At 39.0% G+C, this 11,169-nt stretch overlaps 1 protein-coding gene and 1 long non-coding RNA gene across 2 annotated transcripts; both read left to right on the forward strand.

The window, feature by feature from the left end:
• The first annotated feature begins 270 nt into the window (after positions 1 to 270).
• On the forward strand, positions 271 to 1,215 carry LOC138041662 (uncharacterized). The gene is made up of 3 exons (XR_011130868.1): positions 271 to 346; positions 630 to 720; positions 1,163 to 1,215. It is a non-coding gene; the product is annotated as an uncharacterized lncRNA (long non-coding RNA).
• Positions 1,216 to 1,819: 604 nt separating this feature from the next.
• LOC138042796 (serine/threonine-protein kinase pim-3-like) lies at positions 1,820 to 7,236 on the forward strand. The gene is made up of 5 exons (XM_068888806.1): positions 1,820 to 1,870; positions 2,548 to 2,595; positions 3,508 to 3,868; positions 5,175 to 5,351; positions 6,374 to 7,236. The coding sequence occupies exons 1-5, from the start codon at positions 1,820 to 1,822 to the stop codon at positions 6,478 to 6,480; spliced, it is 744 nt and encodes a 247-aa protein (XP_068744907.1). The 3' UTR covers positions 6,481 to 7,236.
• The last annotated feature ends 3,933 nt before the right edge of the window (positions 7,237 to 11,169 follow it).

The raw sequence follows: 11,169 nt of genomic DNA on the forward strand, positions 1-11,169 counted from the left end.
TGCAGAAAACTCGGAAATCCACCATCAGCATCACCGGTATGTTACTTTCGAGTTTCTTCCTTTTTTTTTTCTATTGGTTTTGCAATACAATTCAATGTGAGATAATTTTTATTTATTTATGCAGGCCCTCCCTACTCTTCAGAAGTCGACAACGGAAAACGCTACTTCATCCAAAAGGTTGGCGACTTTAGTTAATTTGTCAAAAAGTATCAAAATATTTACAACAGAAAAACTGTTTTCTAATTTTTGTGATTTCATTATCACCTTCAGCCTTAAACGAGCTCATAGAGAATCAAATCTGGAAACAGAAGTTCCAGCGAAGAAGGCCTTGACTGCAGAGCCAAGTGTAAGTCTTCTTAGAATCAGGATTCAAAAACCTACATAACATCACTCTTAAAGGAATAAAGAAAATCTACCAAGAACGATCATAGATTCTATCTGCCTTGAGTTACAACACGACAAAATGAGTCAAATTTCCTTCGTTTTCTTTTTTAACTCTTTGTCTAGAAGGTTCTCTAGTTCAACGTGAAACGCTCGGCAGAAGTTAGACATAACCAGTTAAGGTAGGACACATAAAAAGAGGACATTTTCTCCTGACCTCAGTAACTGAGACGTTTTTCTCTCTCCAGACTCAGGTTGATAAAGAGAAAGACAATTGTGTTGCCGGACCAAGTTGTGCACAGCCTGTCCCAAGAAAACGCAACAAAAAGACACGCAGAGGTAGAAAACTCTATTAAACCTTTACTTCCCTGACAGAGCGGTTTTCGATGTAGAAATTGAATTTGCGTCTTAATTGCTTTGGTTCAAGTTTTACGTTGTGACCAGTCAAAAAAAGTTCGCGCCACCTTAATGACTAACAAGCTTAAGAAGCGAAAACATAACCGGTTGACTGACTTACGAGCATTTTCCCACGCTTTAGGGACAATCATTTTGACTTTGACTTGACTTTTAACTAGTTTTGCACAGAAGTGCAAGTTGAAATACAATTGGAGTCAAGGTCACCTACAAGGTGTTGTCACCTTGAGCCTTGCCACAACACCGCGAACCCCGTGCCCTATTTCGTGTATGGGTTCGCTTACGTCCCGCTAAATTCCAGGCAAAAAGGACAGGTTTTATTAATAGACAACTCGTCTGTTTGTTGAACTGTTTTCCTTGCTTTCAGGAAAGCGTAAACCACGTGGACTGGGAGCTTATGATATTGGAAAGTGTTTGGGATCCGGAGGATTTGGAGAAGTTTACACTGCTAGAAGAAAGCGTGATGGTCTACCGGTTAGTATAATTGACTTTTGATGTCAGTGCAGGACCATGGGAGGATTTTTTTTTATAAAGTTTGCCTCATCAGCACCAGGTCGTCTTACCCCTATCGAGCCTCCAAGAAATCAGCACTAAGAACTAAAAAGGAATTGCACGATTTGCTATCTGTGTTTTTGTTTAAAAACAACATCGACATTTTACAGAAGGCATGAAGGCCAATAGTTTATTGGTTTTAAAGAGCTACAGTCTCGGTCACAAATGTTGTAACACAGACAGCAATTTGCCCCCTCTCCCCCTTCAATGTTGATGTTTATGGGTTGGAGTGCAAAAACCAACTGGTAAATGCAACATTGATGGGAGAGAGGAGTAGGGGTACGTTATTCACAGCTTTGATGTGCTTAACTTGCCGTTCAAGCGAAGTGTCTGAACTATTAATTTTATGACCGAGATTGTAGCATTCAGCTGATTTTCAAGACGTAAAGGCTTCAAACTGCAAACGTAGCTTAGTTTACCACCTTCCTTTAAACATTTAAAGTCGACTGATTTGTGTAAGGCAAGACGTCTTATGAAGCCAAATTCGTATGTAAACAATGATGTAAGAAATAACTACCCTAAGGTAAGAAATAAATTCCCTCTTGGGCGGCATATCCTCTTAAGGCTAATCGGTAACTGTACAAAATTAAAATTCTCAAAACAGAGTTAGTACTATCGTTGCCTGTGACAGCTATCTTGGCATTTAATTAAGGAAGTCTTGCACAAATTTTGTTTCGATCGAGCGATTCGACTACAGACGGTTGTACTTCACATTGCTCACAAATTCAACCTTTGACGAGTCGTTTCTACCCCTTCGGCAATTGATTGCAACACAATGATAAGAGCAACAGCAACTTCGCAATGATTACGAAACTGTAAAAACAATGAAGGCCAGTGTTTTTAAATTGTTGCCGTGCCAACTTCAAACTAAAACAACAGAAATCATAATAAATTATATCAGCGAATTCAAATCACTAGTCTACACATCTCGGTTGCAAGATTATCTATCTCTGAGACAGGCTGGAATTGAAACGATATTTGCGAGTATTCCTAATAAGTTACTTAAAACCTTCGGCAATGCCATAAAAGCCATTGACACTAATAGATCTTACTCTGTCTAACGCCAGACGATTTTACTCGTCAATGGGGAAGCCCTCGGCGGTAAAAGGGTTAAAAAGAGCTGAACGTGTCTTTTCTTCATTTCCTTATTGAAAGGAAACTCAACGGCAATAAAGTGATATTGTTTCGTCCATTTTGCAGGTTGCCATCAAATTTGTGAAGAAAAATAAAGTTAGTCGTTTTAAGGAGGTAAGCATGTTGAAACGTTTCTGAAACCTTTTTTTTTGCGATCATGGATGGCGCATTTGCAACGTGCGTCTCTTCATCACCCTTCATGACACTTCGTCACGCGTTCCTCCCCCACTAACGTCTGCTGAAAAGAAAAACCACTTCCGTTCAACGGCTGTTTGCCTACTATAAAGAAACCAATCAACATTGACTAATTGCGTCGTGCACAGCCAATCACATGCTGCGAAATAATGCCATACAAAACACGAGTTCACCAAGAACTGGAAAACGGCCTCTGATTGGTCCCTAATCCACGAACGGATTTGGTTTTTCGTTTCAGCAGACGTTAGTGGGAGAGGCACGCGTGACGAAGCCCTAAGAACGTCTGCGTGAGAGGCTAAGCCAGAGACTATGCATGATCACATTTTCAGCAAAACTCCTGCAACATGCGAAGGCTTAGTAATTGAGACTCCATAGAGCGGTTTTCAATTGAGTGTCGAAAGTAATTAGCAAATTACTTTGGTTTGCATTACTTTACTCAGTGATTGGTTCAAAGTTGTGGCGACACTCTTTCAACCAATCAGAAGTGAAACCAAAACCAATCGTGGCTCTCGCGTGCACATTTTCCCGCGCTCTGTGTCGGCTACGTGTAATTCCTTTGAATTTTGATTGGTTACTGGATTGTCTCCGTTCTTTTTGATTGGCTAAAGTAATAACTTTGGTTTTGGTTTTACGATACTCATTCAGTTGAAAACCGCTCTATAGGGCAACTAGTCGAAAGACCAAGCCCTCCTAGATTTGACTGTTGTTGGTAAAAAACTCATTTATTATTGGAATTTTCCGGATCGTGGAATTTATTGCCGTGAATAAAGAGTGGAGCCAAGATTAAGCCAATATAATGACAAAAGCACGACATCTTTTTTACTGTTGCAGATAAAGGGCCGACAATTTCCAGCCGAAGCATATTACCAGCGTCATGTTGCCCATCCAAACATCATTGGGTTGCTCGATATTTTTGTGCACCATGAAAACTTTGTATTCGTGCTTGAGCGCCCCGAAGTTTCTTTGGACTTGTTTGAAGCAATCGAGGCCCGAGATGGCATCCCCGAAGATGAGGGCCGTCGGTTTTTCGCGCAGATTCTCGACGCGACGATCCAGTGCGACGAACAAGGCGTCCTACACCGAGACCTCAAGCCAGAGAACATCATCATTGATTTAAAGACAAGAGAGGCAAAGCTGACGGACTTTGGACTTGCTTGTGAAACACAAGAGGATCCATTCAGGCATTTTGTTGGTGAGTACATCTACAGGTTAAATGATAACAGATAAAGGTTTCTGTGACCCATAGAGCAACAAGATTGCTTACAGACAGAGTACAGTGGTTAGCTAGAACTAATTGGGCTATACATTATTCTCGACCATGAAGTAAAGGTGACCCTTAACAGGCGTCGACTTCCAAGCTACCTTCTGTTATGATCTGACTTGCTTAATTTAATAGGTTCATTGATACCAAGTGCACTGAGAAAACATGTAGATTTTATCATTTAGAAACATTGACCAATGAATACAAGAATGATGTCTTTGTAAGAAAAGGAAAGGAAAGGAACTTTATTTAAGCGTCAAGTCTTCTAGCGCTGCAGCACTACTTGCGGACACTGTAAATTGAAATCATCAAATTAACGCAAATTAAGTCAAATGTTGGTTTTTGAGGAGACGGGAAAACCGGAGTATCCGAAGAAAAACCTTTCGGTGCAGAGTACAGAACCAACAAACTCAACCCACATATGACGCCGAGTCTGAAAATCGAACCCGGACAACATCGATGCTTGGGAGGCGAGTGCCCTCACCACTGCGCCATCCCTGCACTTAAATTCCCATAGCTACCCATGTAGCAGTTAACGAGTTCCATTTGAATTTGAATGGGGGGAGGGGAGGCAGGGAGTTTCCTGGTAAGAATAAGGAATTTAATCAACGAGAACGCTGACGGAAACGTCACTTCAAACTCATGATACAACTTGACTATTTTTTCATTTTCTCACGACTGGTCCATCTCGTTCACGTTTTAGATTATCGGCTGAGGGCTCTGAAAAAATAGATGAGGAATGTTTATGTTGTCTGCAAATCTGTTGTCATTGTGCAAAGTATACGGCAATCTCGACCCCACAGCTCTTCTCTTGATTGAGCGAGAGAGGAGCTCTGGAGAACCCTGAAACAAAGTGTCTTCTCATTGGTTTTCGTGAAGAACAATCAAAAGCTTTTCTAATTGGTGCATTCATGTTAGAACGAGGAGTGAGCAGGCGCTGGACGGCTCCCAGAGCCAGTTTTTGGCTATAACAACCCTACGGCGCTTGTTCTCCTGCACAGAGTTCCCCAGAGCCTTGGGTCGATCCAAGGCTCTGGTGACGAGAATGAGTAAACGGTACAAGAGACGCACTAGATGCGCACGCGTGCCGCACGTGCAGCGCGATTGTTTCTCCTCCTTCAACCAATAACATTGTTCTTTTGATAACGTTGCATTGCTTAAACATCTTGAAGTTTAATGCACCATTGGGGACTCATATTCGTCGCTTTCATGAACGCCTTTCTTTTTCAATTTTCAGGCACACAGCATTACTGTCCACCTGAATTCTTCTCTCATCACTATTTCTTTGGAATTCCAGCAACTGTCTGGCAACTCGGTTTTCTGCTTAATGAAATGCTGACCGGTGAAATGCCGTATGTCAAACCTCGTATGGCTCTGTTCATGAAGCCATCCATTCCTAAACACCTTTCAAAGGGTAAGACACACATAAATACTCTTCCATACAGCTAACGATGCTAGCGAAACGAGAAACTATCACTTGACTTTACTAGATACAAAAATCCTCTTCAAGTCAATGCTCGATTAATTGTGTTAAAACGGAGCGCGTTTACCGCACGTTTGATTAGCATTCTGAATTTGGATACATATTATCAAGTAACTTTAAGTCAGATACAATAGACTATGTGTATGATTTATTAGTTGGTTTAAGAAAAGACTTCTTCGAAGGCGATGCCAATGCCACTATAGACTAATAAAACATGTAGGGCTAAAGACAAAGATAAATTATTTAGTATCGCGTTTTCTCTCTTGAAGAGTTACTTTACACTTGTTGCTGACAGGCAAGAAGTGACCTTATATCAAACACGTTTAAACCATTTTTTGGCAAAAAGCAAATTTTGGACTAACGTTTGCCGCAAACGCGATGCAAATCTCTCTAATATCTGGTAATTTGGCTTCACTACAGAACCGAACCAAACAGAGGTTGAGATATGGACGCGTTGGTCAGCCAGGCCCAAGATAGATTTTATTTGTGACAATAAGCTTACAACAGTGAATAAGAGATACATCAAGTAATAACCTACATGCATAAGTGCCAAAGCCGGACATGTAAAGCCCCCAAAAAACCTCTTGTTAGGAAAAATAGGGAACGTGTAGCCCCGACCAAATGCAGTGGCACTACCTTTGGGGTTTTAAGGGAAATCTAAAAACAAATCAGAGAAGGCTAAATACACAATAAAAGTGGCAAAGCTGACCGTAGAATGAAACAAGTTTCTCAACCGTCTCCTTTTACAAACTTACTACCCATGAGCCCACGCGAACGACACTCGCACCCAGATCTCTGTTCCGTGTCGACAAAATATTAATACCGATTGTCACAAATTACATTTAGCATCCGCCGAAGGATCTCCTCACAGAAATTAAAGTAGAGTATAACGTTCCGCGCACTTTCAGTGTTAAGGCTTGGCTAATAGTTACTGCCTTGCTCATCTTTTTCAGATGCTCGAAGTTTAATTGCCTGGCTGCTGTCAAGAGATCCAGATGAGCGGCCTACTTTGCAACAGATAAAGGGGCATCCTTGGCTCAACGAGCCTGGATGCCAATAAGTACTCTATAAATTAAGCACAACCAGGGATGAATGACCAATACCAGCTGAGAAAAGTTTAGAAGGCATCCCTGGTTCACACGTCAATGACGTGCTCATCAATAAAACGCACTACCGGAAAAGAAGCAATTGATTAACATTATGTCGGAGCAGATGACATCCCTGGATTTATATTTGTATCACGAATAAACTTGTCAACCTCTCAAAGAAGGGTGAAAGACAAAGCGAGGAACTGAATTGAAAGAAAAGACCAAGAAATCCCCTAGATTTCTCACGAAAACGACAAAGAAGAACATTTAAGTTTAATATGGCGGGATGGCCAACCCTCCTACACATTACACTACAGTCCTGGATTTATTCTCAAAACTCATAATAAGAATTCCGTTGAACTAGCAATGTACATATCAAAAACGACAACCCACGTTGACCAAGTTAATACCAGGACCAACATACATCGACCTGTGAAGCAAGTGTCCAGAAAAAAAAAGTTCTCCAAAGCACATGTGAGGACATAGCAACAAGTGTGCTAAAAGTTAAATATAAGCAGAAAAGATAATGAACTATTTTAATTAGATTGACAAAATGTCCTGGCTAACAGGAATAAGGAATTGAATGGGTCTAATTGCCCACTGGGGCTCATATGGAGCTACAACTTGAAATAAATATAAAAATTCTTTGCCAGCATCAAATGTTGTCGGGTATAATGTAAGAGGGCTTAATTTATCTCAAACACATCTCCCCAAAAATTTAACTGAACCAGAAGTAAGTCAGAATCAAGACAGGAATGTCTGTAATGGACCAAAAATAATTTTGGTTAATGTACTTTGACAACATTAAAATACGTGCAAATGTGCAAATGTGCCCCAACAAACTGTACGCATAATTATAGCAGTGGATAATTTACAGACCCACGCATTCCATGGCAGTAAAAGTTGAAAGATAATGGTTGATGTAAAAAAACAAGTTTTTCTTTCATTGAAAGATACTTTCAAATATCCAATATAGCTTTTTACCCAAATTATCTCATTCGTAAACCAACAAATCCACAGTCAACTTCCCTTTAAATAGAGGTTTAGCTCATAAAGGAATAAAGACAAAAGATTGGTGTACGAAATGATACTCTGTCCAATAGGAAGATGCATTACAAAATGCAACAAAAACTTCTACTCTGAAAGCCCACTTGTTGCCAGCCTAGTTTGTATCAGATTCTGTGTAATTTCGTTTTCAGTAAAACAGCCACAAATTGAGCTAATGAAAGCTACATAGAGGTACATAATAACACACCGGTATTTACTCGCTGGAACCAATCAAGTTGTATTTAAACGTTTTAAGTTTCTGCCTTTAAATGACTTCAAGTATTGTATTAAGGATAGATTTAGCTTTGCGTTTACGGCGGACGGCAAACTCCGTGAAACTGAAATTTGCGTTTTGCCAAAACTCAAAGAAACTGGTCTGATTTTATCTCCTCTTTTTGCCTGTTATCTACAAATGTCGCGCAACTTCTAAAACGAGAGAGAAATGTTAGAATAAGATAATTTTCATGCTTTTATGACAAGCAACAGTCTGCCGTTAGACGTTTCCCGTTTCACGGAAACGCGATGCTAAATCTCTCTATATTAAGGCTGATGCTTGCATGCGAAACAAGCTGTTGCCTATTCAAATTTATTCAACTCAAAACTGAAAATTCCGGAAACAGTTGAAGGAAACCTCATCAAAACAGCCACCCACAGTCAATAGGAATTTGATCTTATTATCAAGATTTTTTTAAACTGAAGGGCACCTTGGTTGGGCAAAAAAAAATCAATAGTGGTTGACAAATAAGGAGGGTGGCGTCCTGCTAGGGTCCTCCGGTAAATAAGGCTAGTGGAATAATTTAAAGATGACAGAAATATCTCTTACGTGTGTCAACAAAATCCATGTTATGTACAAGAAATAAAAATAATGAACCATGTTGTTTAAATACATGTAGAATTTATTAAATCAAATGCACATGCTGTTAAGCCATTTAACACAAAATGGTTTACAGTATGATACAATTAATGCAATACAATTTATTACCCTCTCAAAAATTGTTTTTTTTCTTTTCTTCATCAATGATTTCCAAGTAAAATGCATTAACGACAATAATCATGAGGATTGGTAAATGGTTGGGCACTGGATACAGGTATATTGACCAGCTGTACACAGTATCTTGCCATGACTTAATTTTCAAGGCTATTTTAATCTCTTCTGCTTACTTTTTCATATCAAGAACATAAAAAATGCAAACATGTCGCTGCAAAACCCTAATGAACTCCTGACTGAAATCGTATTGACACTTCAATAACACTACGGCTACTTGAAAAGTATGAAAATTGCATTAATTAATATGCTAAAATGATGAAACAAGCATAGCAAAAATGTGAGATTAAAAATTGACAAGGATTACTGAAACTTGTTTGGTCTCTTACATGTACACTTATTGCCTTTCCTTATGACTCTTTTGGCAGTTCCTTCTCAGTGGTCTGCCAAAACAAAATAATATTGTGGAACTGATGATTTTTTAATGGAGCTATAACTTTTTCTTTAGGTTCTACAGTTTCAAGTAGGCCCCATTGCCCTCCTTATACTGCATACTGCTTCTGATTATCACCATAAAATCTATGATAATCACTTCACTTTAGTGAACCTTACAATGCTGAGGACAAGTGCTCTGCTAATAGAGGAGATTGTCAGCTGAGGCAGTTAAAATCATTAAAGCAAATCAAACAAATATATTAATCGTTTTTAGTATAAATACACAGGTGATTATACAAAATCGCGCGCTCTCATTGGCTTGCTATCTTGGGTACTCAGCCGAGAATAACCTCGACGGACAAAATGGCTGCCAGTAGTCGTTTTGCCACTTTAAGTGAATATGAATTGGCGTTGAAATGTTTTTTTTTTCTCTTTTTAAATAATCACCTGTGTATTTATACTAAAACAATTATTCGCCTCAGGCTCAGTGATAATCGGTGAATATTCACCACGACTTTGTCTTGGTGAATATTCAGCGATAATCACTTCGTCTTCGGCGAATAATTGTTAATTGATGTAAGTTCTGACTAGACCAGGCCCAGGAAACAAAGCGATGTTAAGAGTGACACACCAAAGAGTATTCCTTTTTTTAATATCAAGCCCCAAGCTTTTTAAAGTTTTACAAGTATAGAACTAACATATAATTTAATTTGTTAGTCCCTCGGAAGTATAAGATATGAGGAAATGGTCAACAACTGTATTCACAATAAATGGATATCAAAAACTTAATGATCACGAGTGTTTTTCTTCATATCAACTTGCTGGTCACCTTACTGAGACTATGACATGCAACGCTTTATTATGTAGGATGTGACTCCAACTAGTGAGATCTTAACTGTACATTGAATTTATAAGCAACAAAGAATCCCATTTGTATGAGCCTCATGAATTCAGCACATCTGTTAATTTTACTGCAAACAAATTAATTATGTATGAGTGTTTAAGATTCCAATCATAATCCAGAACTTCCAGAGCTTCAAATACGGCTGTTTCACATAACCAATCTGCCCGTTTATCTTCATTCATAACTGGTTCTCAAGGTAACACCTTTCCACAAAACTTGACCTCTCAGCGATCACTTCTGTCCATTGCTCCAATTGTTGAGCCACTGCATGCCCATGTCTCTAAACAGCAGAGAATACGCTGTCAGTTCTTTTGATCCTAACTTTTAATTCTGTACATGAAACACTTTTTCCAAAGCAAGCTTACTGATAAACCTAAGACATGGAGAATTATGTTTATACTAGAACTTGTTTATGGATGCTAGACACTTTTTGAGAAACTGTGATGAGTAAATTCTTCAAATTAAAGACATACAATATGGAACTCTTTTCATTCTTCTAGATAACTACATTCCCCTTGTCCTTTCAATTAACAGCCTAACCGTAAAACTAAATAATAATTTGCAGAGTACTTCTGATCATGGCTCAGAATACATGTCTGAACAGATGTCACTACAAAGCACTAACAGACAAGCTTCTAATGCATACAACCATTAGCCTCTTTGAAAGCCACAAGCATAGGCTACAAGGTGGCCTTATTGCAACCAGCTCTTCTGGAAACATCAGTAACTTCATCAGATATCTTGCAGGAATGGTTATGCATGAGTGGGAAGCACAACTGCAAGGATCAAACATGGCCATTTTAGGTCTGAAGTAAACATCAATAATATAGGGTTTCATTTCTTTCAACTTAAGTAAACCATTCTCTCCCTCTTCCTCACACTATCTTGGTTTTTACATACATTGTAAATGCTCATAAAGATTTGCTACACTGTACCCAGTATTTATTCAACATTTTTTGGGTACAAATAACATTCAAGGTAATATGTAAAAGAACTCCCTTGCTTACTCTCATTGCAAATTTGAAAGTATCATCTAGTTTTCAACATAATTTTGTATCTTCCTTTACCCGTGAATTGTGGTGAACATTTATTGATTTTTATACTACAGTATATGGATTGTTGGAAGAGCCAGTACATGACAAATCTGATGTGTACAGGGTTCTTGCTAAGTTTTTGCACAGGAGGTAAAAAACCAAAAATAGCAGGTAACTTTGTTACCTGCCCCTGCATGGGTTGGCAAGCTCAAGTCTTAACTTGACGTTCGTATCGATCGCTGTCACATGCCAGCGG

The sequence above is a fragment of the Montipora capricornis genome, chromosome 3 (assembly GCF_036669925.1).
Source record: "Montipora capricornis isolate CH-2021 chromosome 3, ASM3666992v2, whole genome shotgun sequence".
NCBI lineage: Eukaryota > Metazoa > Cnidaria > Anthozoa > Scleractinia > Acroporidae > Montipora > Montipora capricornis.